The following is a 27,483-nucleotide window of genomic DNA, read 5'->3' on the forward strand; positions in this document are numbered from 1 at the left end:
GTGTGATAAGAGACCCGAAATGGCAACATTTTAACTGCCACAATTCGCTAGTTTAGTAAAATGTATCCCCAATGCATAGGATGAGGAATAAGTGTAAGATTGCTGGGGGATCCAACTGCTGGGACCCCCCACGATCTCCTGCAGAGTGCCCCGGAACTTTTCTTGCACGGATCGGGGTTGGCACACTCTATAGAATAGCTGAAGCGCTGTACTTGTGTATCTCTAGCTCTCCCATAGAGATCTATGGAGGGGGGTATGTCGACCACTACTTCGTGTGCTGATCAACACAGGTCTATGCATGTGGAGAGTGGGGCGCAGGGCAGGAGATCACGGGGGATCCAACAGTCGGATTTCCCCGTGATCTAACACTTATCCCCTATCCTTTGAATAGGGGATAAATGTACTAACCTGGACTACTCCTTTAATGCTGGACATCAGCGTGAGTCACGGCTGCTATTAGCAGCCATACTGGATATGAAGCCTGCTTAGCTCTCATGAGCGTGCTTCAAACTACTGAACCGCGACTATTACATTGCATACATTTACAACCTGTGTAGTCAAAAAGTTAAAGGGGTACTCCGGTGAAATTTTTTTTTTTTTTTTTTTTTTTAATCAACTGGTGCCAGAAAGTTAAACAGATTTGTAAATTACTTCTTTTAAAAAATCTTAATCCTTCCAGTTCTTATTAGCTGCTGAATACTACAGAGGAAATTCTTTTCTTATTGGAGCTCTCTGCTGACATCACGAGCACAGTGCTCTTTGCTGACATCATGACCACAGTGCTCTCTGCTGACATCTCTGTCCATTTTAAGAACTAAGTCCAAAGTAGGAGAAAATACCCATAGCAAACATATGCTGCTCTGGACAGTTCCAATAATGGACAGAGATGTCAGCAGAGAGCACTGTGCTCGTGATGTCAGCAGAGAGCTCTGTGTTCCGAAAAGAAAAGAATTTCCTCTGTAGTATTCAGCAGCTAATAAGTACAGGAAGGATTAAGATTTTTTTTTAAATAGAAGTCATTTACAAATCTACACTTCTCCAAAGAACAGAAAAATCTGCGGCACCAGCAACTTATATCTGAATCCACCAATGGACCAAGGGTAGCTATGGGAGTCTGAGTTCAAAAACCCGCGGCGGTGCTAGGACAAAGAGTCGATTTCAGTATATAGTACAATCAAAGAAAAAACATAGCCTGCACTCACCGCACAGTACGGGTATTGCGGCCTTGGATTCCGGACCTCCTCGAATGGCGTGGGAGTAGCAGCCGCCAGCGGCGGCTGCTACTCCCACGCCATTCGAGGAGGTCCGAAATCCGAGACCGCGATACCCGTACTGTTCGGCGAGTGCAGGCTATGTTTTTTCTTTGATTGCAGTAATTTACAAATCTGTTTAACTTTCTGGCACCAGTTGATTTGAAAAAAAAAAATTAAAAATTAAAAATTAAAAAAAAGTTTTCCACCTGAGTACCCCTTTAAAGTAGCGTTCTGATTGGTTATTATAGGCAGCTGGTCTGCTTTTCCCCTGCACAAGTTTTGATACATCTCTCTCGCAAAGTCTTTCATTTCTAATCTTTGTGCACAAAAAAAAAGTTAATAAATCGACTTTGTGGCAATTGTGATGTAAAGAATTCCATTGGCATAAAAGAAAGGTGGCTACACATGCCCGCTACTATCTCCTCTGCAGTCTCCCTTCTTTCCATAGGAATAAACTGTACCAGCGATAGTGCCGGTATAAGCAGTGCGGATGGATTATGCTGGCGTCTGTCCGCCACCTTGCTGTGTGTGCTGATACTTTACCTTTTCCGCTTGCCTCTTATTGTTTTCCAGGCTCAGAAGGAGGGAGTGCTGGTATCAAGTAATGGAATGTTAAGTAACTGTGACCCAGCGATAACCTCGTGCCCCTAAAAAAAAAATCAAAATGCTAAGCTGCTTTATTCTTCTTGCATACAAATGATGCTGTATTCAGTAGGTAGATGAGACGCTCGTGGGGCATTGGTTTCAGCCGCACAGATGGTTCTTTCTGAATGGTTCTTCTTAATGAGATCACCAGGATGTCACTGACAAAGAAAGGAGAGGGTCTTCTGTATTAAGGAGAGACATGAAAACTCCCTGAAGCTAGATGTATTAGGCAACTGTGTTTTTGTAAACTTGGATTATTTCTCGTTTAAGTTATTTATGTTATTAGTTGATTTATTTTCTGATATTGGCTTGGTTGACCACTTAAAGGGGTTATCTAGGAAAAAAAAACTTTTTTTTTATATACCAACTGGCTCCAGAAAGTTAAACAGGTTTGTAAATCAACTTCTATTAAAAAATCTTAATCCTTTCAGTACTTATGAGCTTCTGAAGTTAAGGTTGTTCTTTTCTGTCTAAGTGCTCTCTGATGACACGTGTCTCGGGAACCGCCCAGTTTAGAAGCAAATCCCCATCGCAAACCTCTTCTAAACTGCGCGTTTCCCGAGACACGTGTCATCAGAGAGCACTTAGACAAAAAGAACACCCTTAACTTTAGAAGCTCATAAGTACTGAAAGGATTAAGATTTTTTAATAGAAGTCATTTAGAAATCTGTTTAACTTTCTGGAGCCAGTTGATATATATATATATACATATATATATATATATCAACTGGCTCCAGAAAGTTAAACAGATTTCTAAATTACTTCTATTAAAAAAATCTTAATCCTTTCAGTACTTATGAGCTGATGAAGTTGAGTTGTTCTTTTCTGTCCGAGTGCTTTCTGATGACAAGTGTCTCGGGAACCGCCCAGTTTAGAAAACCTCTTCTACTCTGTGCAGTTCCTGAGACAAGCAGAGATGTCAGCAGAGAGCACTGTTGCATGACAGAAAACAACAACTCAACTTCAGCAGCTGATAATTATTGAAAGGATTAAGATTTTTTAATAGAAGTAATTTACAAATCTGTTTAACTTTCTGGAGCCAGTTGATAGATATATAAAAAGTTTTTTCCTGGAATACCCCTTTAACAAGAGGGGATGAGAATAGTTTCAGTTTCTGGTTATATATTAGGTGAATTAGGTCAAAGAACTAACCCAGGATGGCCTTATGATGTTTTCAGCATTGCTGACTAGTGATAACAATGTTTTAATAGGTCAACAACCAATTGGTAGCATCCTTAGCATGCTGATGTCGCGGGCACTGCTACAGTGCCCATGCCTTTGGGAGCAGAGCAGCATCTGTAATACATACAAAGTGACATGATTGGAGCCCTTACCTTGTTTGGGCAGACATCTTAGGGTTAATGCTGTCTGGCCATGTTCCCTGGGACATAACAATGTCCTGACAGCTGCCTGTATACTATTAGATATAGACCATGTATAGCAGTGGTCTTCAACCTGCGGACCTCCAGATGTTGCAAAACTACAACTCCCAGCATGCCCGGACAGCCGTTGGCTGTCCGGGCATGCTGGGAGTTGTAGTTTTGCAACATCTGGAGGTCCGCAGGTTGAAGACCACTGATGTATAGTGTAGATAAATGCTAGTACACAATAAAAAAATATCAAGATAAGAAACTCTCTGTGGAAAAATAATGGAAAGGAAAGGAAGGCACAGTTTTTGCAATAATAAATGTTATTAAATATAAATGTCAAGACATAATATAGTACAGCTGAATTTGGTTTTGTCAAGTCTATGCCAACCTGTACAATGAATGTATTATATTGTTAACTGTAATTGGTGTATTCCGTAAAAATAAATAAAATCTAAACTTTGTTTCAAAGTAAAAATGAATTTAAATTAACCACAAACCTAAATGTAATAAAACATGGCACCTACCTAAAATACATTTCCTCCTGCGTAAAAGCCTCATACTGTACAACTAAATCAAACAAAAAATTTATTTTAAAGGGGTTAATATAACTACACTAACTATATGAATTCCCTTTTTCCACGATCTGTTACTCTTTTTAATGTACCGTATTTTTCGCCGTATAAGACGCACTTTTTCTTCCCAAAACTGGGGGGAAAAAGTCGGTGCGTCTTATACGGCGAATACACCCCTATCGCGGCGGTCCCTGTGGCCATCAACGGCCGGGACCCGTGGCTAATACAGGACATCACCGATCGCGGTGATGCCCTGTATTCACTGCAGCGGTCCCGAACAGCCTGACTGAATAGCCGGGTTAGTGCTTACAGGACACCGGGAGGGACCTTACCTGCCTCCTCGGTGTCTTCTCCGTTCAGGGATCCCCTGTATGGCCGGCACTCTCCTTCCTCGTCATCACGTCGTTGCGTACGTGCGTCAGCGTGCGTAACGACGTGATGGCGGCGACGGAGAGCGAGGATACCCGGCCGGCAGCAGAGACGTTCCGGAGCGACGGGGACACGGCGACAGCGATGGAGCGACATTCAGGGCAGCGGTGATGGGTCTGGAGCGGCGGGGACACGTGAGTATTACCTCCTATGCAGTGGTCTTCAATCTGCGGACCTCCAGATGTTGCAAAACTAAAACTCCCAGCATGCCCGGACAGCCGTTGGCTGTCCGGGCATGCTGGGAGTTGTAGTTTTGCAACATCTGGAGGTCCGCAGATTGAAGACCACTATTGGGTTAAAAATCTTAATTTTTTTAGATTTTGCACCTATAAATTGGGTGCGTCTTATACGCCGGTGCGTCCTATAGGGCGAAAAATACAGTATCTCTTTTGGTAAAGAATTATATTGTCCATAATATAACTATTGTTTAACATGTTTTCCTTTAAAGGGGTACTCCCCTGCTCAAAGTTTGTAATAAACTGTTCCGAACGCTGGAGCCGACGCCGGGAGCTCGTAACGTCACAGCCCCGCCCCCTCATGACGTCACACCCCTGCCCCCCTCAATGCAAGTCTGTAGGAGGGGGCGTGGCGGCTGTCACGCCCCCTCCCATAGACTTGCATTGAGGGGGCGCGGCGTGATGGCACGAGGGGGCGGGGCTATGATGTCACAAGCTGCCGGCTCTAGTGTTCGGTACAGTTTGTTCCAAATGCTGAGCAGCGGAGTACCCCTTTTAACTCTACATTGGTCTTATCCACTATTATTCCTATTTGAAGTTCTTGAATAAATTGACAGCTGGGTGTTACCAAATAGGGCCAGGTCTCTAAAAATTTTGATATTGTCGATTTAAAGGGGTTATTTAGGAAAAAAGTTTTTTTTTATATATCAACTGGCTCCAGAAAGTTAAACAGATTTGTAAATTACTTCTATTAAAAAATCTTAATCCTTTCAGTACTTATGAGCTTCTGAAGTTAAGGTTGTTCTTTTCTGTCTAAGTGCTCTCTGATGACACGTGTCTCGGGAACCGTCCAGTTTAGAAGAGGTTTGCTATGGGGATTTGCGTCTAAACTGGGCGGTTCCCAAGACACGTGTCATCAGAGAGCACTTAGACAGAAAAGAACAACCTTAACACACTGGAGGGTTACAAGCATATTCCTGCCTCGGGTTCGAGCTGTGTTCGTGTTTTCCACAGCTGAATGTTCACAGTGGAAAATCTGCAGATAACATCGACCTCAATGGGATCTGCTGCGGATTTTCCGTTGCGGAAAATTGGCTATGAAACCCCTGCAGTGGGAAGGACACTAAGAACCTGCCAGTGTGAATGTACCCTAAATGTCCTATAGATTGCATTTCCAGCTGTGGCATTTTTATTTCATGAAAAACAGATATTTGATAGCAAGAAGTGAAACGTATATGGTCACTTATAATTCACAATTCTTGTTCTCCTACAAATCCATAAATTCCAACACTGTTTCACATACTCGCGCCCTGTTCACATTGTGGTCAATGGTTATGATTTTACGGGTAACATTCAATCCACAGACAAACTGTGATGTTTTTATTATTTCTTTACTTCAGGGTGATAAAGAAGTCTTTGAAAACTACTATAGAAAACAGCGAAAGAAACAGGCGAGATTAGTCCTGCAGCCTCAAGCAAACATGGTGATGTTTTATTATAGCTTTCAGTATATTCCATTGAAGATGTAGATGGAGACACTAATATCTCTTCTGTCTGCTTTCCTCCTTCTGTTAAAGCACGAGACAGTGGAAGGCTATAGGAAATACTTCAGTCAGATTGTAGGGTAAGTAGTCATGTCGAGGAGGAGGAGAGCGCATCTGTTCATACCCAGCCAGGAATGGAAATTAATGGAATATTTATGACAAGTTATTATTGTATCCATGTAAAATTCAGTTCAAATATTTTGCAGGAAAACGGAGTTCATTAACATATCTATATCTATCTATCTCATATCTATCTATCTCATATCTATCTATCTCATATCTATCTATCCATTATATCTATCTATCTATCTCATATCTATCTATCTATATCATATCTATCTCATATCTATCTATCTATCTATCTATCTCATATCTATCTATCTATCTATCTATCTATCTCATATCTATCTATCTCATATCTATCTATCCATTATATCAATCTAACTATCTCATATCTATCTATCTATCTCATATCTATCTATCTATCTTATTATCTATCTCATATCTATCTATCTCATATCTATCTATCCATCATATCTATCTCTCTTTTATCTATCTATCTATCTATCTCATATCTATCTATCTATCTATCTATCTATCTATCTGTCTATCTCATATCTATCTATCTATCTCATATCTATCTATCTATCTGTCTATCTCATATCTATCTATCTATCTCATATCTATCTATCTCGTATCTATCTCATATCTATCTCATATCTATCTCATATCTATCTATCTATCTCATATCTATCTATCTATCTATCTATCTCATATCTATCTATCTATCTCATATCTATCTATCTATCTATCTCATATCTATCTGTCTTTCTATCTCATATCTATCTATCTATCTCATATCTATCTATCTCGTATCTATCTCGTATCTATCTCGTATCTATCTCGTATCTATCTCGTATCTATCTCGTATCTATCTCGTATCTATCTCGTATCTATCTCGTATCTATCTTGTATCTATCTCATATCTATCTATCTCATATCTATCTGTCTATCTATCTCGTATCTATCTATCTATTTATCTCATATCTATCTATCCACCTGTCTTGTGCTGTAATTTTGGCCTGTTTGTACAAATATCCTGGGCTGGCTGCCTGGGCAACCACGGGCACAGAGGTCGAACCCCGATGCTGTCCCACCACTTTCTTCTATCTATCTATCTATCTATCTATCTATCTATCTCATATCTATCTATCTAATAAATCTATCTCATATCTATCTATCATCTATCTATCTATATATCTATTTATCTTCTATCTGTCTATCAAAATCAGATACCAGCAGCACACGGAACTTAGTGCAAATTTGGTGAACATGTATTGCATCATACCAGTGTTATACCGTCATACCAGTGTTATACCGTCATACCAGTGTTATACCGTCATACCAGTGTTAGACCGTCATACCAGTGTTAGACCGTCATACCAGTGTTAGACCGTCATACCAGTGTTAGACCGTCATACCAGTGTTATACCGTCATACCAGTGTTATAACGTCATACTAGTGTTATAACGTCATACCAGTGTTATACCGTCATACCAGTGTTATACCGTCATACCAGTGTTATAACGTCATACCAGTGTTATAACGTCATACTAGTGTTATAACGTCATACCAGTGTTAGACCGTCATACCAGTGTTAGACCGTCATACCAGTGTTATACCGTCATACCAGTGTTATACCGTCATACCAGTGTTATACCGTCATACCAGTGTTATACCGTCATACCAGTGTTATACAGAAGCAACTTTTCCACAACCTCTTGTCGCCATTTTCAAGCTTGAAAATGGCAACTAGAGGTCGCAGAAACGTTTCTTCTGTATAACACTGGTATGACGGTATAACACTGGTATGACGGTCTAACACTGGTATGACGGTCTAACACTGGTATGACGGTCTAACACTGGTATGACGGTCTAACACTGGTATGACGGTCTAACACTGGTATGACGGTCTAACACTGGTATGACGGTCTAACACTGGTATGACGGTCTAACACTGGTATGACGGTCTAACACTGGTATGACGGTCTAACACTGGTATGACGGTCTAACACTGGTATGACGGTCTAACACTGGTATGACGGTCTAACACTGGTATGACGGTCTAACACTGGTATGACGGTCTAACACTGGTATGACGGTCTAACACTGGTATGACGGTCTAACACCGGTATGATGCAATACATGTTCACCAATTTTGCACTAAGTTCCGTGTGCTGCTGGTATCTGGTTTTGATGTTAAGTTATGGGCCACTTACCAAGGTTCCTAACCAGCGTGCACATCTACACATATACTTTTTAAGTTGTGCTGCTCTCCTGGGATTTTATAACTATCTATCTATCTCCTTCCTTTATTTCTGGTCTCTGACAGTACAAAGTATATTGTATGGTACATGCTTCCTTACGAAAAATAACCAAATATTTTCTACTATTACCGTATATTAAATTATTTTGGAAACAATAAGCTTCAGTGATTCTCCAAAATGTTGCCTTCATACCAGTGTTTCTAAACCAAGGTGCCTCCAGCTGCTGCAAAACTGCAACTCCCAGCATGCCCGGACAGCCAAAGGCTGTCCGGGCATGCTGGTAGTTGTAGTTTTTCAACAATTGAAAGCACCCTGGTTGGGAAGCACTGCTCTACACTGATGCCTCACTGGTGGCTGTACTGATTAAAGACTTCTTGCAGCCTGACCCATCTCTTCTTCTCTATTAATGACTATGGTTTTCTTCTTTCTTTTTAGTTTTTTTGTGGTGGAAGATCACATATTACACGTAACACAAGGGTTGGTAACGGGAACCTACACGACCGAGCTGTGGACCATGGCGCAGTCCAAGATCATCGCTGCCCTTCGCACACACTCGGTAAGTAAGAAGGAGATCCTCAGGTTATTGGCAAAGAAAAGACCAGTGTATGCTGAAAAGCTGGAGAATGTCAAAGTGAGAAATTACTCTTCCATCATTGTGCTTTTTTTGTAATTAGATGTTGTTCAGATTTAGAAGGAGACCTGCCAGGCTTTTGTTTTTCCCCAGAAGACTCAGGCTGTGAGGCACAGCCATGGGCTATTTGCATAATCCTTCTCTGATTTACAACTGACTGGGCCCTTAAAACACTCTCTTAGTCCTGCACTTTAGAATATGCAGAGTTAATCTGCTGTTATTATTGCAATCTGTCCTCATTAGTCTCCCCTGACCTCTTCATTAGATCAGACTGAATAGTTCAGTGCGGAGAGTCTCACCAGGAACTAGTCCCAAGCATCATCCCGAATACCCGGCTCCAACATCAACCCGGCTGAGACACCTCTCCTGTGAACCTTAGCTTTTCACGATAGCAGTGCTATTTTAAACACAGACTCTAAAGGGGTTTTCTGTTAGGATAAATAATTTTTTAATTTTAAAAATAAGCAATACTCACCTTTACAATCTCCCAGCATTGCCCAGGCTTTACTTTTAAGCACTGACCCCTTTAAAAAAAAAAAAAAGTTCTTTCCTTTAAGAAAAATAAATAAATAAAAGTAAGCACGCGAGTAATGTTTGTTGTTAAAAAGGAGGGTTCTGCGGTTTTATGTGTAGTGCATAAAAAAATATAATAATTTATTAATTGCATAATTATAAATAAATAATTAATTATATTATTATTATATATTAATATTATATATTAATTATAATTAATTAAAACACATTTTTATTATATTCTGTGTTTCAATTTCTTACTGCTTAGAGTGTACCTTTCATATCTCACAAAAAAAATTATGCATATATATGTTACTAAGCCATACAAATCCTTTTACACGTCTTTTTTGTGTATCTAGCTTCTGTATTTGGCTCACAAATCCCTCTGTTCTGCTGCTCACTCATTCTGGCATTCAACACTCGGGAAGGGGTGTGTCCAAGGCAAGCACTGAGCCTGCCTTTACTCACCATGCATTTACTTCCTCCCTGAGTTTTTCGTGCTGTGCTGAGTCTCTTCATCCAATCACTGCAGGCTTCTCTGTAACCTCTCTGTTTTCATTCTGCAGTTTGATAGGACAGGAGTGAGCACAGTGGAGTGCTAGTCCCACCCTTACTGACTGGATTTTGTCCTGGTCTGTGCTTCAGCTGGGGCAAAGATGATCCTGCAGCCTGACAGGAATATGTTCTGGATGGTATACAGACCCCTAGTAGTCTTTTTTTATAAGCCATGATTTCAGTAAAGAGGAAATAACAGTCTTTATAAAGTATATTAGAAAGGGTAATGTTTTGCCCAAAAAGTTTTTGAATGTGACGGTGCGCATTTTTTAAATGAACTGGTGCCAGAAAGTTAAACAGATTTGTAATTGACAATAAGAAAAGGTAGCGTGCACTCACCGCGGGTAGACTGCTGCAAGCCCGAGGTCCGGGATCACCACGGCATGGACGGAGACGGTAAGGGGCGCTCAGAGGCTACGCCGCCAGTTTCTGACATAGGAACGTCCTTCCGGCCTTCCCATTGTATTATTTGATACTTTATCTAGTGTGTGCACCCCACAGGTGCTGCATATACAATACATCGGGTCCGGACACTGCCAGTGATTACCAGCGGTATCGTATATTTACATGTTAAGCTGTATGGTGTGCTCTCTCCTCCTAATGCGGTTTATAGATTTGTAATTGACTTCTATTAAAAAATCTTTACCCTCCTAATACTTATTAGCAGCAGTATGGTACAGAAGAAATTATTTTCTTTTTGAATTTCTTTTTTGTATTGTCCACAGTGCTCTCTGCTGACACCTCTGTCCGTGTCAGGAACTGTCCAGAGCAGGAGAAAATCCTCATAGCAAACCTATGCTGCTCTGGACAGTCCTGACATGGACAGAGGTGTCAGCAGAGAGCACTGTGGATAAGACAAAAAAGAAATTAAAAAGAAAAGGATTTCTTGTGTAGCATACAGCTGCTAATAAGTACTGGAAGGGTAAAGAGTTTTTAATAGAAGTCATTTACAAATCTGTTTAACTTTCTGGCACCAGTTGATTGAAAAAAAAAAAAAAGAAAACCACCGGAGTACCCCTTTAAACAAGGTAGCCACCTTTTAGTTGGGACTAGATAGTCAGTTATCATCCTTTTTAGAGACGTGCAGGCGTGCTAAGAGTTGTAGTTTTCAATAGCTGAAGGGCCATAGTTTGGAAACCACTGTTCTAGAAGAAAGCTAAAAAGCTGTACAGAGAGTTTGCAGGCAGTGAATGGAGACATTGATTGTTTACATTCAGAAGATGAAAATCTGTCCTGCCTAGAAGGGGTGCATGACTATTCATAGTGCATTATAGTTCACACTGGTGTCAGTCGGACATGATCATCATCATACTCACACCTTAATGATGCAAACAAAAAAGTGGAAATTTGAAACCACTAAGGGGCGCTACCAGATATGGCTATATCTACCTCCCATTCTTCAAAATGGAAGAAAACGTCCTTTCTAGTGCCATGGCTATGTATGCACCTGTTTAACACATAAAAGCCCTGATATTGTGAGTAGGGATTTTGATTTTTGAGCCAACATAGAGTCTCCTCTAAAAAAAAGTAGAGTCACCCATCTGTATTTTGCCTTTCATCAGTAAAAGCAGGGTACTTATTGGCTAAAGCTAGTTTGCTTACTTTTTCTCATGGAATATTGCCTTTACTTTTCCATACAATATTTGGGTCTCTGTCCCCCTGATCTATAGCTCCCATTGAACTGAATAATCAATGTGTCTTCAGTAAACTCCTATGCTCCCCCTGGTGGCAGATAGTATGAGCCAGAATGTATCAGTTAAATTGTGCCTATGGTTGAAGGGAGCCAGGAGATGTAGAACTCTGTATCAGAAACATGGAGCTCTAAAGCCTGTAATTTTTTTAATAAATTTAATTCTACATTTCTCAAGCCCTTATTTTGGGGGTATTAAAGGAGGTCATCAGATTAAACTTATGTGATGATGGGTATTGTCCTCAAAGATCTGACATCAGCAGTGACAGGTCAGGTCTCTTAGGGTTTATTATAGTTTTTTCCAGCTCTTAGCATAGCATTGCTCTGGTTCCGATAAACTAAGAAGCCTGCTTATACGTTGTATCTTGGCAGAAACCTGTGCAATTACAAGTAGCGCTGACAGGATTATTGCATTCTCTACATCTGTGTGACATGAAGGTTTCAATACTCGGGGTACTCCACAGGTCTCAGCAGAGGGCTTTGTTCAGCTTTAACCCAGTGCCAGTTGCTTTTGTCTGTGCAATTTTACACCTCTTTGAAGAAGATGGAATTGAGCCAAGCCATAAATTGTCTGAAATAGGAGAGATAAGCCTCTGCTGCTGTCTACTTTGTGCTGTGAAAATGCTTCCTTGTTACTATTTTATTGCTTGAAATGCTTAAAGCATACCCGCTGCCTATAGATGGAGCTAGCTATTGTGGGAATGGACTTATTTTAAACGGACTGTAATTTCTCTAGTAATGTCCCTCCATGGTGGCCATACACCAAAGGATAATTGTTGATGACATAATCAATAAGCTTGATAATATTGTGTAGGTTCCCCTCCTGCTACTAAAACAGCTCTGACCTGTTAATTCTGAAGGAGTCCTGTGGTATCTGACCTCAAGACATAAGCAACAGATCGTTCCACTCTGGTGGAGAACATTTTTTTTTCTTCAAATCATCTGGTACTGGAATGTTAAATACCATATATACTCGAGTATAAGCCGACCCAAATATAATCCGAGGCACTTAATTTCACCCCAAAAACCCAGGAAAAGTTATTGACTTGACTATAAGCCTAGGGTGGGAAATAAATCCTCCCCCCCATGTCATCATCCAGACCCCCGTCATTAACACCCCCGTCATCGTCCATCCCCGGGCATGCTGGGAGTTGTAGTTTTGAAACATCTGGAGGTCCGCAGGTTGAAGACCACTGCGGCCTTCGTCATCATCTTGACCCCCCTTTAGTTTTCTACTCACCTCCCCTCGGTGGGAAGGAAGGGTGAGCTGTTCCGGGCCATCTATGCTGCAGGGACCATCCGGTGTGGAGGGTTAGTCGTTCCGGGCTGTCCATCTTCACGGGGGGGGGGGGGGGGGGCCTCTTCTCCGGGCCGGCCCCGGACTAGTGACGTTGCCTTGACGATGATGCACAGGGATGTCTGTCCCTGCGCATGAACGACCCTGTGTGTGTCGTCGTCAAGGCAACATCACTAGTCCGGGGCTGGCCCGGAGCGGAGAAGAGGGCCTCCCGGTGAAGATGCACAGTCCGGAACGACTAACCCTCCCCACCGGATGGTCCCTGCAGCATAGATGGCCCGGACCTGCTCACCCTTCCATCCCACCGAGGGGAGGTGAGTAGAAAACTAAAGGGGGGTCTGGATGATGAAGAAGGCCGCAATGGTCTTCAACCTGCGGACCTCCAGATGTTTCAAAACTACAACTTCCAGCATGCCCGGACAGCCAATGGCTGTCTGGGCATGCTGGGAGTTGTAGTTTTGCAACATCTGGAGGTCTGCAGGTTGAAGACCACTGAGAAGGGATTGACAGGCGGAGAGTTTACTCGAGTATAAGCCAAGGAGGGTGTTTTCGTGCTGAAAAACTCGGCTTATACTCGAGTATATACGTTAGATTTGTAAATTACTTCTATTAAAAAATCTTAATCCTTCCAGTACTTATCAGCTGCTGTATGCTCCAGAGGAAGTTGTGAAGTTCTTTCCAGTCTGACCACAGTGTTCTCTGCTGACACCTCTGTCCATGTCAGGAACTGTCCAGAGTAGGAGCAAATCCTCATAGCAAACCTCTCCTGCTCTGAACAGTTCCTGACACATACAGAGGTGTCAGCAGAGAGCACTGGTCAGTGGTCAGACTGAAAAGAACTTCACAACTTCCTCTGTAGTATACAGCAGCTGATAAGTATTTGAAGGGTTACATTTTTTTTATAGAAGTAATTTACAAATCTGTTTAACTTTCTAGCATCAGTTGATTAAATAAATAAATGTTTTCCACCGGAGTACCCCTTTAAGTCCTGTAAGTTGTGAAGTGCGCCTCCATGGATCACACTTGTTTTTCAAAACCTATTCCACAGATGTCCAATCATATTGAGATCTGGAGAATTTAAAGCCAAGCCAACATCTTGAACGTCTTGCCCTGCCATTAGGGAAGCCCAATTCCATTAGGCCAAGCAAATTAAAGTAGAAAAACGTTCTGCGATGGCGATGCCTTGTGGATTAGAGTCCGAGTAAAAAGTAACAGTGTATTTTGTTTCACACATGAAACTTTTACAAGACGCGTTTCGAGGGTATGTTCCCTCTTTATCAATTGCTAAAAGTTATCTAGTATACACACATGAGAGTACGGATTTAAAAAACACATATTTTGAGTGCCAAAATTGGAGGGGGATGGGGGTCAAAGTGGGCGTTTAAAAGACGCTTCAACATATAATGAGTAAAAGCAAGAAACAAAAAGTTTTATGTGTTCGCATCGAACTAGCATCACGTCAGTTGTTGTAATGTTCTTGGTGTCAGTCACATGGTGTGTGAGCGACCAATTGCTATTTCCCGGGATGAGTTTCAAACGCTGTTTAGATGGTATGCGGCATCAGCCAATCACAAAGGGTTTACCCAATGTGACGTATAAGTCACGTGGTATAGTAGCGACCAATGGAAAAATTCCCGGGATTCGGTTCAAACAAGTTTCTGATACTACGTCTTTTTTCTCGTCATTGGTTCATAAGGATGACCAATCAGCTCTTTCCTGGGATGTCCTATGGGCCAATCAGAGCGTTGCCAACTGAAGCGCTATGTATAGCGGAGAATACAAAACAGAGGATGACTTGCTGAAAGTTAATGGTGATGTATAGAGCTGACTTATGGACTGAAGGTACGGAAAGGTATATATGGATTTCACAGATCTTTTACATGGTGTGTTCAATATATTCATTAAGTCCCATCGGAATTAAAGTCTTCATCTTGAAGATCCAGTAATTTTCTCTTCTGCATAGTTGCGTGTATCTTCTGTTGCTGGTTGAGGGAATATGTTCTATTGGTACCACAGAAGTCAGAGAAATCACAGTTATGTTTAATGGAAGCCTTGACACGCTATGGAGCTGATATCCATTCTTCACGTTTGAGCGGTGTTTGTTTAATCTGGTACTCAGCATTTGTGTGGTTCTCCCAATGTACTGGATGCCGCATGGGCACTCCAGTAAATAGATTACCTATGAAGACTTGCAGGACATCCGACTCTTGATTTTATAGGATTCACCTGTAGTTTTGGAAGGGAAATCCTTACAGTGATTTGTTATGTTGTTGCAGCATTTGCAGTTTGTTGTACAGCATTTGAAGGATCCTACTATTCCGTCGGTCAAGGTGTTTGTTTTTTTTGATGGTTTTCAGCTTGCTTGGAGCCAGGATGCTTTCTAAAGATTTTTTTTTTTTTAAAGTGACTTGGGGTCTTGCAGGAAGTATTTCTTTCAAAAAAGGATCCATGAGGAGAATGTTCCAATGTGATTGTAAACTTTGTTTTTTATTTCTGTGATCAGTGGAAAATGTAGTTAGAAAATAATAGGAGTATGGTTTTTCCTTGGCTCTGTCATCCATAGTATCCAAAGGTTTTGATTGTAGGCAGGTTCTTTGATCCAGGCTGCTTGCTTTCTTTTTACTGTTTTGGAGAAGGGATTTGGGATACCCCTTAGCTCTGTATCTTTCGTCTAGAATCTTGCTCTGAGTCTGGAAATCCTTAGTTGATGTGCAGTTTCTGCGTAGCCATTTATACTGCCCGTAGGGAATATTCTGGGTCCATTTCTCTGAATGACAGCAGGTATAGTCAAGATAGCTATTTCCATCTACGCTTTTGAAGAAAGTTTTCCTTTTAATCTTCCTTTGGCTTTCATGTGAAACCACCATGTCCAGAAATTCTGCATCATTTTTGTAGTGTGTATGTGTGAAATGGACATTCCAGGTATTTTTGTTCAAGGAGGAGATTAAAGTTGTCTTCCAGGGCAGATTTGTAAATTACTTCTATTAAAAAATCTTAATCCTTCCAATAGTTATTAGCTTCTGAAGTTGAGTTGTTGTTTTCTGTCTAACTGCTCTCTGATGACTCACGTCCCGGGAACTGTGCAGTTCCTATGGGGATATTTTCCCATCATGCACAGCTCCTGGGACGTGACATCATCAATGAGCAGTTAGACAGAAAACTTCAGAGGCTAATAACTATTGGAAGGATTAAGATTTTTTTTATAGAAGTAATTTACAAATCTGTTTAACTTTCCGGAGCCAGTTGATATATATAAAAAAGTTTTTGCCTGGAATACCCCTTTAATTTAATTTATTTAGGTTTTCTGTGCTGCTGTCCCAGACGATAAAGATATCGTCGATGTATAACGCCGGTATGTTATGAAGTGATGAAATTGGGGATCGTGGTATAGGAGTTGTTCCTCAAATGCACCCATAAATAAATTTGCAAAAGTGTGTGCGAACCGCGTCCCCGTCGCAGTCCTGCAGTACTGGCGATAAATGCGGCCATTGAACTGGAAAAAGTTGTGTTCCAAAATGAACTTGATGGCGTCCAGAAGGAATGTCTGTTGTGGTTCTGGCATCTGTTCGTCCGCTTGAAGGTGAGGAGATACGGCGGATAATCCTAGGTCATGCTGTATGTTTGTATAAATGGAAGAAATGTCCATGGTTAGGAAAGAATAGTGTTCTTCCCATTGTAGATACTAATTTTATGAAGTCGCTGGTGTCCTTGGTGTATGATGATAATTTGCATACATATTTTTGCAGGTGTGAGTCTATGTACGGTGACAAATTTTAAATGTTACAGAATTGATTCCAGAAATAATGGGGCGTCCTGGAGGTTTTGTGGGGTGCTTATGTATTTTCGGTAAGTGGTAAAACAAAGGGGTATACGGTTCTGTTATTTTGATGAAATTATATTCTTATTTGCTGAGAACTCCATTCCTGAGGCCCGTATCTAGAAGACCCGATAGTTCTTTTGAATAGCTGAGTGTTGGATTATTTTCTAGTATTATGTAGATGGACTCGTCCGAGAGGAGGCGGTTGGATTCCAGGATGTATTGTTCTCTATCCATAACTACTATTCACCCGCCTTTGTCTGCTGATTTGATTATAATTGAGTCCTCTGCCGCAAAAGTCTTTATGGCTTTTCTCTGTTGGAAGCTCAAATTCTGGTTAGATGCTCCTTTATGATTTTTGTTCAAATTTTCAAAGTCTTTGGAGACTCCTGCCATGAAAGTCTCTATAAAAATATCCCTGATTTTGGGTTGGGTACTAAGTTGATTTTGGTTTTAGCCCTGTATTGACCGGAGGTGGTTCCAGGAGGGTCAGATATTCTGTCTTCTTAGATGTGTTAGATTCATCATTTTGTAGGGTCCCGGGGTAGGTTAAAATGTCTTTTCAATGTCAGCTTCCGAATATAAGCGTTTAGGTCAATGTCAGCTTCCGAATGAAGGCGTTTAGGCTCCAAGCAACCTGAAAACCATCAAAAAAACTAAAACCTTGAGCGACAGAATAGTAGGATCCTTCAAGTGCTGTAAAACAAACTGCAAGTGCTGCAACAACATTAAAAAATCATTGTAAGGATTTCCCCTCCAAAACTACAGGTGAATCCAATAAAATCAAGAGTCGAATGTCCTGCAAGTCTTCATAGGTAATCTGTTTACTGGAGTGCCCATTGCAGCACCCAGTACATTGGGAGAACCACACAAATGCTGAGTACCAGATTAAACAAACACCGCTCAAACGTGAAGAATGCATTTCAGCTCCATAGCGTGTCAAGGCATCCATTAAACTTAATTGTGATTTCTCTGACTTCTGTGGTACCAATAGAACATATTCCCTCAACCAGCAAAAGAAGATACACGCAACTATGCAGAAGAGAAAATTACTGGATCTTCAAGATGAAGACTTTAATTCCAATGGGACTTAATGAATATATTGAACACACCATGTAAAAGATCTGTGAAATCCATATATACCTTTCCGTACATTCAGTCCATAAGTCAGCTCTTTACATCACCATTAACTTTCAGCAAGCCATCCTCTGTTTTGTATTCTCCGCTATACATAGCGCTTCAGTTGGCAACGCTCTGATTGGCCCATAGGACATCCCAGGAAAGAGCTGATTGGTCATCCTTATGAACCAATGACAAGCAAAAAGACGTAGTATCAGAAACTTGTTTGAACCGAATCCCGGGAATTTTTCCATTGGTCGCTACTATACCACGTGACTTATACGTCACATTGGGTAAACCCTCTGTGATTGGCTGATGCGGCATAGCGTCTAAACAGCGTTTGAAACTCATCCTGGGAAAAAGCAAATGGTCTCTCAAACACCATGTGACCGACAGAACAACTGACATCATACTAGTTTGATGAGCTGATTGGTCGCTCCTTTTATGAATCATTCAGCGGAAAAATCCCTCTACAAATGTTTATCGTTTTACTAAACCCGAGCCTCCAGAGAGAAATATCCATAACAAATCACACAAATAATGACAAGACAGCAAATGTATTAATGCAAACAAAAAAACCTTTTTGTTTCTTGCTTTTGCTCATTATATGTTGATGCGTCCTTTAACCCATACGACACTGATTCCGAGTGCTTCCCTTTTTGACCCCCGACCCCCTCCAATTTTCGTGCTCAAAATATGTGTTATTTAAATCCATTCTCTGATGTGTGTATACTAGATAACTTTAAGCAATCGATAAAGAGGTAACATTGCCAAAGCATCACACTGCACCTGACTTCTTCATATAGTGACATCTCTTCCCCCAAGTAAGCAACCCGCATGCGTTTCCCTTACTCCATGGGCCATATCTGATGCTCTCGTGCCCACTGTAGGCAATTTTGCTCTGGATAGGTATGAGTGCAAATTTTGTGCTACAGTAGCTGTTTTATTAAATCAGACCATCAGACAGGGTGGCCTTCGCTTTCCAATAGTGCCAGAAAACCAAGGTGGTCCATGACTCTGTCGTCAATTCACAGATAGTCCTTCCTTGGCCTACTTTTGGTAGGTACTACCAATGCATACCCGGAACACTTCACAAGACCTACCGTTTTGGAGATGATCTAAATCAGCTATATAGACATCACAATTTGGCTCTTATCAAAGTTTCTCAGATCCTTAAAGCATACCTGTCAGAACTGCATACTTACCCAGTCTAGCCTCCAGGTCAGCTCCCCATGCGTGAATCATTTTCTTTCTTCTTCTGGTATCCTCTTCATTCCGATGCTCACTTGCTTGCAGTTCACTGGGGAGGAGGGGGCATTTCCTTCTGAAAGAGTTATGTTTGCCTTTACCCTCTATCGCGGAAACTTCAGCCCTCCTCTTCAGTGAGGAGAAGCAGGGCTCTGTGCCGGGTGCTTTGACCAGGATGATTGACAGCCTGGAGCACGACACAGAGCTCTTCTTGTCCAGCATGTCCCGCCCGCATCTCCAGCACTGTGCTCTGTTTACTGGTGGCCGAGACACACACCATGGTGGGAGCGAGACTGGACAGCATTCAGAAGACACAAGGACCCCTAGTGGCTAATGATTCAAGGTAAGTATTTATTACAGAATATACATATTTGATAAAATATGTATATTACAAATATTACTATGAAGGTTTTGATATGTGACAGTGCCTGTTTGAGTTTGCTAATTTTCCTGCTTCCAACATCCTGACTGTTTTTCAATTTTAATAATTTCACTTTTAATGCTATGGCCGGTTCTGTGTATGTTTTCAGCCATGACAGGGTTAAACTTAAAGCCTAATTCACAGTACATTGAATCCATTTGGACTTTCTTTGCCATGTTATTTACTGCACCTTGAAGCTCCGAAGGTGCGATAACCGGCAATCATCCTAACAAATAACATTTCTTTGCAGTCGTACTGCACCGATCCCGATCTGGTGCTGGAGCTGAAGAATCTGATCGTGGTGTTCGCTGATACTCTGCAGGTCAGTGTCATTGGGATTCCTCAATACCTCAAATATTTAGTCCAGTGTTTCCCAACCAGGGTGCCTCCAGCTGTTACAAAACTACAACTCCCAACATTCCCTGACAGCCAAAGGTTGTCCGGGCATGCTGGGAGTTGTAGTTTTGCAACAGCTGTAGACATTCTGGTTAGGAATCACTGATTTAAACAGCGATCTGACTTAAGTTGTTTTGTAATTTGGGTCTTTTCTAAACTTTTTTATCACGTTAATGTGTTAATCTGTTTCCCCATTAAGTACTGCTTAAGGGTGTTCGGTAATTCTGTTCCCAGGCACTTACTGCATAGAGATTTGTCATTGTAAGACCTGTATAAATGCTTCTTCCACCAGCTATACCTCATTATGTTAAACTTTGGAATTTCTTCAAATTTTCCATTTTATGATCTCTATTCTAAAATAATCCTGAAACCTGGCGGTTTTTCAGTTTGGCCACTAAGCCTAATAATAAACTGACACTTTCTGTTCTGTAGAGTGAACTTTTCTTCATATCATCACAAGTGGTTTTACAATGAAAGGTGACACCTTTGTAGAGATTACACAATTCACAATAGGTGATGATCACAGCTTCCCCCCTCCCTCCCTACACAGTAACCTCTGCACAGGTCACAGAGCATGCCAATAAGGTCTGGGCCAGACTATTGTTTTCTATGACCCATGGTACTTGCTGTAAAGCATACCCCTAAATGCTGTGACAGGCTAAATTATTTTCCTTATTAGAGACAGATACAGAAATGTGTTCTTTTTTTGTAATCTGTTTCTATTTTCTGATTGTAATTTTTTTGTTTTGTTTTTTGTGCAATAGTATGTGGGCTGTCATTTAGACTTAGCTATTTTTAACAGCATAACATGCTTTGCAGCAGGACCCATGGACCTAGACGGCAATGGATAGGACCCGTCCCATTCACATGATGTGGATACTGTGCTGAGCATTCTCTGAGGTCATTCTACAGGGAGGGAGGATGTTGTTCCCTGCAACTGCTATTGTATCTATATTACTGGTGTTAAAGGGGGTACTCCCGTGGAAAACTGTTTTTTTTTTTGTTTTGTTTTTTCAAATCAACTGGTGCCAGAAAGTTAAACAGAGAATCTTAATCCTTCCAGTACTTATCAGCTGCTGTATGCGCCAGAGGAAGTTTAGTTGTTCTTTTCCTTCTGATCACAGTTCTCTCTGCTGACACCTCTGTTAATGTCAGGAACTGTCTGGAGCATGAGTTTTCTATGGGGATTTACTCCTACTCCTGGCCCTTTAAATCCTTTCACACCGTATATCCAAAGGATAGGGGATAAGATGTCAAATCGTGGAGGGTCCCTGCAGCATCTCCCTGCCGCACCCGGCATTCGTTTAGCGCATCGGGTCCAGCGTTGGAGGTTTGTGACATCACGGCCACGCCCCCTGAATGCAAGTCTATGGGAGGGGGCGTGACGGCAGTGACGTCTCAAGCCTCCGCTCCATTCACCAGATGTCTGGGGTGCCGCAGTCAAGATCGCGGGGGTCACCACCAGCGGGACCCACACAATCAGACATCTTATCTCCTATCCTTTGGATAGGGGATAAGATGTCTAGAGGCAGAGTACCCCTTTAAAACCAACAAAACCGCATAAAGCACCAAATAAATTGCTGCAGTCTATCTTGGCTCCTTTTTTCTTTTTTGCTTTCTTTTTTTATTATTCAACCCAAAAAAACTCCAAGTATGTGTGAAGAAGGCCTTATTTATGTTGTATGAATATGTGGATCAACAATAGTGTAGCAGGGTCACAGTTGTCAAGGAGATTCCGGGTAAAAGTAGAGCTGTGCTTTTAGTTCCCCAACATGCAGTATTTAGGCAATACTTGACAAAGGCGATTTTATTGCCGAAACGCAGCATGTTGGGGGTACTAAATAAAGTTCAGCTTTACCTTCACCCAGAGTGTCCTTGAATGCTGTGACCCTGCTACCCAAATAGTCACTTGTACACAGGAATACTTGAGTGCTGTCTTCTGCTCCATGAACTATAATGCGCAACAGCTAGAGGGCGCTCTTATCCTTTTAGTGTACTATAGGATATCACAGTCTACTGTGTATGCTTGAAAATATAACAGACAAAAAGAAATACAATATGTTCAATACCTTATCAGGGCACAATCGCACTGTTCGCAGAGTACAGTTTAACCGATGAACAATAATCCTTTCACGTCTTCAATGGGAAATGTGAATTTTCCTTCCTTCTAACAGCTGTGAACTGTCAAGACAAATTGCTGTTTGCCAAAATAGGATCCTGTCATGAATCTGTTTCTATGTTATTCGTAGGACTCTACTAGGACATTATACAATTGTTCTTTACAGGTTTAAAGGGGCCACGGTCCTGAGGCATCTGTATGTTCACACTGAGGAATTTACTTGTGTTAGGCGGCATGCACACCACGATTTTCTATACAGTTTTTGGATATGTTTTTTTTATTTATTATTTTTTTTTTTTAAACCGTATGCAACCGTACAGCAAACCATGGCCATAGACTTTCCATTCAAAACCGTATGCACCATATTGCACATGGTTGTCTCCGTTTTTCACACCACACAGTTTTTAACTTTTTTTTTTCTGGACAGAAAACCGTGGCCTACCACGGTTTTTGGTCCAGGTGAAAAACCGTATTGACCCGTATACGTTTTTTTTTAAACATGGGAGTCATTGGGAACCGTACAGAACTGTATGTGCGTACGGTTCCATCCAGTTTTTACCATACGGTTTTTGACTTTGCACAGTTTTTTTTTCTTGGAATTTCAATCAAACAAGTGAAACTTTATTCATAATGGAGTGAAAAGTTCAAAACGTATGTTTTTTTTCTTAACAAAGCGAATGCAACCGGACATCACTTTTCAAACCGTATACGGTTTTCAACCGTATACAGATAAAACTTTGTACACACGTTTTGATACAGTTTAGTCAGGTTTTGAGGAATCCAATTTTTTATCAAAACCTGATAAAAAACTGTATTGCAAAAACGTGGTGTGAACCTACCCTTAGGCTGCATTCACACCACGTTTTTGCAATAAAGTTCCCGTATCAGGTTTTTGATGAAAAACGGATTCCTCAAAACTGTACTAGACTGTATCAAAACGTGTCTAAATTTTTTTTCACCCGTATACGGTTTGAAAAATGTCCGGTTGCATCCGTTTTTTAAGAAAAAAACACATACGTTTTTAATTTTTCACTCCATTATGATTAAAGTTTCACTTGTTTGATTGAGATTCCAAAAAAAAAAAAAAAAACAACTGTGCAAAGTCAAAATACATATGGTGCAAACCGGATGGAACCGTACGCACATAACGGTTCTGTACGGTTCCCATTGACCACCATGTTAAAAAAAAACGTATACGGTTTTATACGGTTTTTCACCCGGATCAAAAACCGTAGTAGACTACGGTTTTGGGTATGGGGAAAAAAAATGGACAAAACCGTACAAGATGCAAAACAGATGCATAGTTTGGCATACGGTTTTCAATAGAGAGTCAATGCGTACGGTTTTCAATACGGTTCCGTACGGTTTTCACATTGAAAACGTATACTGGAACTTTATTGCAAAAACGTGGTGTGAATGCCGCCTTATTCCGCACCAGTACTCAGCTCTAGTTCCGCCTTGAATGAAAGTTCCATTGACTTTATTAGTCTTTCCGACGCTCTGTTCGCACTGTGGAATTTCCGCAGATAAAATTCCGTTGCTGAAGATTGAACATGTTCATTTGGATAAAAGCCGATTGAAATCAAAGGGACTTAGGGGGTTAGGACCGGAATTGATGCTGAAGTTTTGCGCCAACCAAACCCCAAAGTGGCTAATCTTCCTCCACAGCATTTCCTGATCCTCCTCCTGATTTCCTCATCAAATTCTGCAATAAATTTCATTTTCACAGCAATTCCACACCAAGCAGAAGATGGTAGATTTGCCACTTGATTACTTGTCAATTCCTTAGTGTGAACATACCCTAAGGTGCCCATAGAGGAGTGGTAGTGCTCCTAGCATACAACACATGGGCCGGAGCAGTGTTTCCCAAACAGTGTGCCTCCAGCTGTTGCAAAACTACAACTCCCAGCATGTCCGGGCATGCTGGGAGTTGTAGCTTTGCAACAGCGGAAGGCACCCTGGTTGGGAGACACTGCTTTAGACAGATATTTGACTGCAAACTCAGCAAAAATCTGTCCTGTGTGTGTATACATGCTATCAAGAACATGAATAAACCTTGGCAATATATAAAGAGTGCGAGGTTGAAATGGTTATTCACAGATACCCTACGGCAGTGCTTCCCAACCAGGGTGCCTCCAGCTGTTGCAAAACTACAACTCCCAGCATACCCGGACAGCCGAAGGCTGTCCGGGTATGCTGGGAGTTGTAGTTTTGCAACAGCTGGAGGCACCTGGTTGGGAAGTTCTGCCCTACGGTGTAAACTAGAATCAATTTATAAAACCACCCAACCTCTAGTAGCCCGACATTAAAAATGGTGCATAATGATTAACAACTGTAATACTGTATATAGATAATTGTCAGGGGACCGTGCTTCAATTTCATATATTCATTTACGGTTTGAAAGATAAAAAAAACATAAAAAATACGATAGTATATGCACTAACAACAATAACCCACCACTGGGCCCTAGTGGTAGGAAACTGGATTGAAATACGTGCACTGGTACTACTTGGAGAATAAATAACTGTATCAGATATAGTGTAGAAGATGGTACCAAAATATTAAGATTGCCTGGACATAAGTACTGCGCTCAGATGGTTTGTAAAATAGTACAAGATATGAAATAATATGCAGAATGTTATAAAATGTTGCAGAGACCGGAAACCGGTAATGTAATGGATTACTGGAAAATAGTGAATGTCTGTTCTAGAGATGAGCGAATTTACAGTAAATTCGATTCGTCACGAACTTCTCGGCTCGGCAGTTGATGACTTATCCTGCGTAAATTAGTTCAGCTTTCAGGTGCTCCGGTGGACTGGAAAAGGTGTATACAGTCCTAGGAGACTCTTTCCTAGGACTGTATCCACCTTTTCCAGCCCACTGGAGCACCTGAAAGCTGAACTCATTTATGCAGGATAAGTCATCAACTGCCGAGCCGAGAAGTTCGTGACAAATCGAATTTACTGTAAGTTCGCTCATCTCTAGTCTGTTCCATAAATATCAGATACTTATGAGCAATAGTGTTCTTGGATTAGGAAGAATATTCATCCAGTTTAGAATAATACTTAAAGGGGTACTCCCCTGGAAAACCTTTTATTTTTATTTATTTTTTTAAATCAATTGGCGCCAGAAAGTTAAAGGGGTATTCCAGGAAAAAAACATGTTTTTAGATATCAACTGGTTGCAGAAAGTTGAACAGATTTGTAAATTACTTCTATTAAAAAATCTTAATCCTTCCAATAGTTATTAGCTTCTGAAGTTTTCTGTCTAACTGCTCAATGATGATGTCACGTCCCGGGAGCTGTGCATGATGGGAGAATATCCCCATAGGAACTGCACAGCTCCCGGGATGTGAGTCATCAGAGAGCAGTTAGACAGAAAACAACAACTCAACTTCAGAAGCTAATAACTATTGGAAGGATTAGGATTTTTTAATAGAAGTAATTTACAAATCTGTTTAACTTTCCGGAGCCTGTTGATATATAAAAAAAAGTTTTGGCCTGGAATACCCCTTTAAAGGGGTTATCCAGGAAAAACCTTTTTTTTATATATATCAACTGGATGCAGAAAGTTGAATAGGTTTGTAAATTCCTTCTATTAAAAAAATCTTAATCCTTTCAGTACTTATGAGCTTCTGAAGTTAAGGTTGCTCTTTTCTGTCCAAGTGCTCTCTGATGACACGTGACATGTCAAAAGTTTTTTGAGGACAGGAAAACTTTAAAGAAATGCAGCCTGATATAATTTATCCCCTGTCCACAGGATAGGGGATAAATGTCTGATCGCAGGGGTCTGAACGCTGGGATCTCCTGTATGGGGCCCCCGACTCTGCCGCAGCTCTCCCCGTGCAGGAGTCGTGTCAGCTGCAGCATTACACTCTGGAGGGGCAGAGATGCAGCGTTCATGCATCCCCGCCTCTCCCATCGAGCTGAATGGAGGGGGCTTGTCTGTCTAACTCTTAGTAAAGTCGACAACACGTGCATTAGCCGCGCAGATCCAGCGGATAGTGGATAAGTGTCTATGGCTGCTGTACTCCTTTAAGGGGTCTTCACGGTTTCAAATTATCAAAATTTCTGGATTATTAGCTAGTAATAAAAATATATACTTGACTCTCTGCTGAATCTCCAGAGTTTTATATCCGGACTTGTCATACTATTGAATGTGTATAGAATAAGATAGAAGACATGGTTATCCCATTGTACACTTACAGGCTTCGCTTTTTTCCTTTAGGGATATGGATTTCCGGTGAACCGTCTCTTTGATCTGCTGTATGAAGTCAGAGACAAATATAATGAAACTCTGCTCAAAAAATGGGCTGGGCTGTTCAGGTAATGGTCATCGATCACTGCTGTAATTACCATTTGGCACCTGTCGGCCTGGGCCTAGGGCAGCAATGTGGAGGGGGGCAGCACTTAAAGGATAGGGGATAACATGTCTTGTCGCAGGGGTCCTGCCGCTGGAGACCCCCGCGATCTCTACTGCAGCCCCCGAGTCATCAGCTCTCCAGAGCTAGGTTTGCTCCGTGGCTGATGACTCACGATACAGGGACCAGCGGTTTGTGATGTCATGGCTCCGCCCCCTCATGACTTCACGCCCCGTCCCCTTAATGCAAGTCTATCGGAGGGGGCGTGACTGTTGCCACGCCCCCTCCCATAGACTTGCATTAAGGGGGCGGTGTGTGACATCATGAGGGGGTGGAGCCATGACGTCACGAACCGGCGGCACCTGTCATCAGGCACGGAGCAAGCTTAGCTCCGGAGAGCTGATGACTCGGGGGCTGCCGTAGAGATCGCGGGGGTCCCCAGCAGCGGGACCCCTGCGACCAGACATCTTATCCCCTATCCTTGGATAGGGGATAAGATGTCTAGGGGCGGAGTACCCCTTTAAGTCAGTAGAAAAAATGATAAATAGTTTTGATGTACCTGCTGCCACCAGAACCTGACTGATCATAACTTTTGACTTGTCACTATGACAATTAAAGCAACAGGTACTTTAACAAAAAACATCCTACATCCAGGTTTTCAGTTGATTGTCCTTAGCGGACAACCCCCCCCCCCCCCCCCCCCCACACTGTTTATTCAAACACATGACCTCCGTATAAACGTAGCATTGCCTTGTACCAGCTCTTCTCCTCCCAGCCCCACTCACTTGTATGGGCTAAGCTGCCCATACCAGTAAAATGTCTAACAGAGCCATGTTCTCTCCCAAAAGGGAGGATTTCTATACCTGTGCCTGCATCACACTCAGAGTGGTACTACTGTTTGTACCAATATGATGTGCAGGTACAGAGCATGGTAAACACCTACCATAGTGACTATAGGTACTGCATAATAACCATAACTTTATAAAGGCTACCTTATAGAT

The 27,483-nt window shown here is 41.6% G+C and overlaps 1 protein-coding gene across 6 annotated transcripts in view; it reads left to right on the forward strand.

Moving 5' to 3' along the window:
* The window catches only part of EXOC6 (exocyst complex component 6), a 303,616-nt gene that overhangs the window by 112,747 nt on the left and 163,386 nt on the right, over positions 1-27,483 (forward strand). For all 6 annotated transcript variants that reach the window (XM_056529421.1, XM_056529419.1, XM_056529417.1 and 3 more), the window contains 5 exons: positions 5,846-5,929; positions 6,023-6,069; positions 8,752-8,872; positions 19,858-19,929; positions 26,350-26,447. In XM_056529421.1, coding sequence (XP_056385396.1) covers positions 5,846-5,929; positions 6,023-6,069; positions 8,752-8,872; positions 19,858-19,929; positions 26,350-26,447 — 422 coding nt within the window. The remainder of the gene's footprint in view (positions 1-5,845; positions 5,930-6,022; positions 6,070-8,751; positions 8,873-19,857; positions 19,930-26,349; positions 26,448-27,483) is intronic.

This window comes from Hyla sarda, chromosome 7 (genome assembly GCF_029499605.1).
Source record: "Hyla sarda isolate aHylSar1 chromosome 7, aHylSar1.hap1, whole genome shotgun sequence".
NCBI classification, from domain to species: Eukaryota; Metazoa; Chordata; class Amphibia; order Anura; family Hylidae; genus Hyla; species Hyla sarda.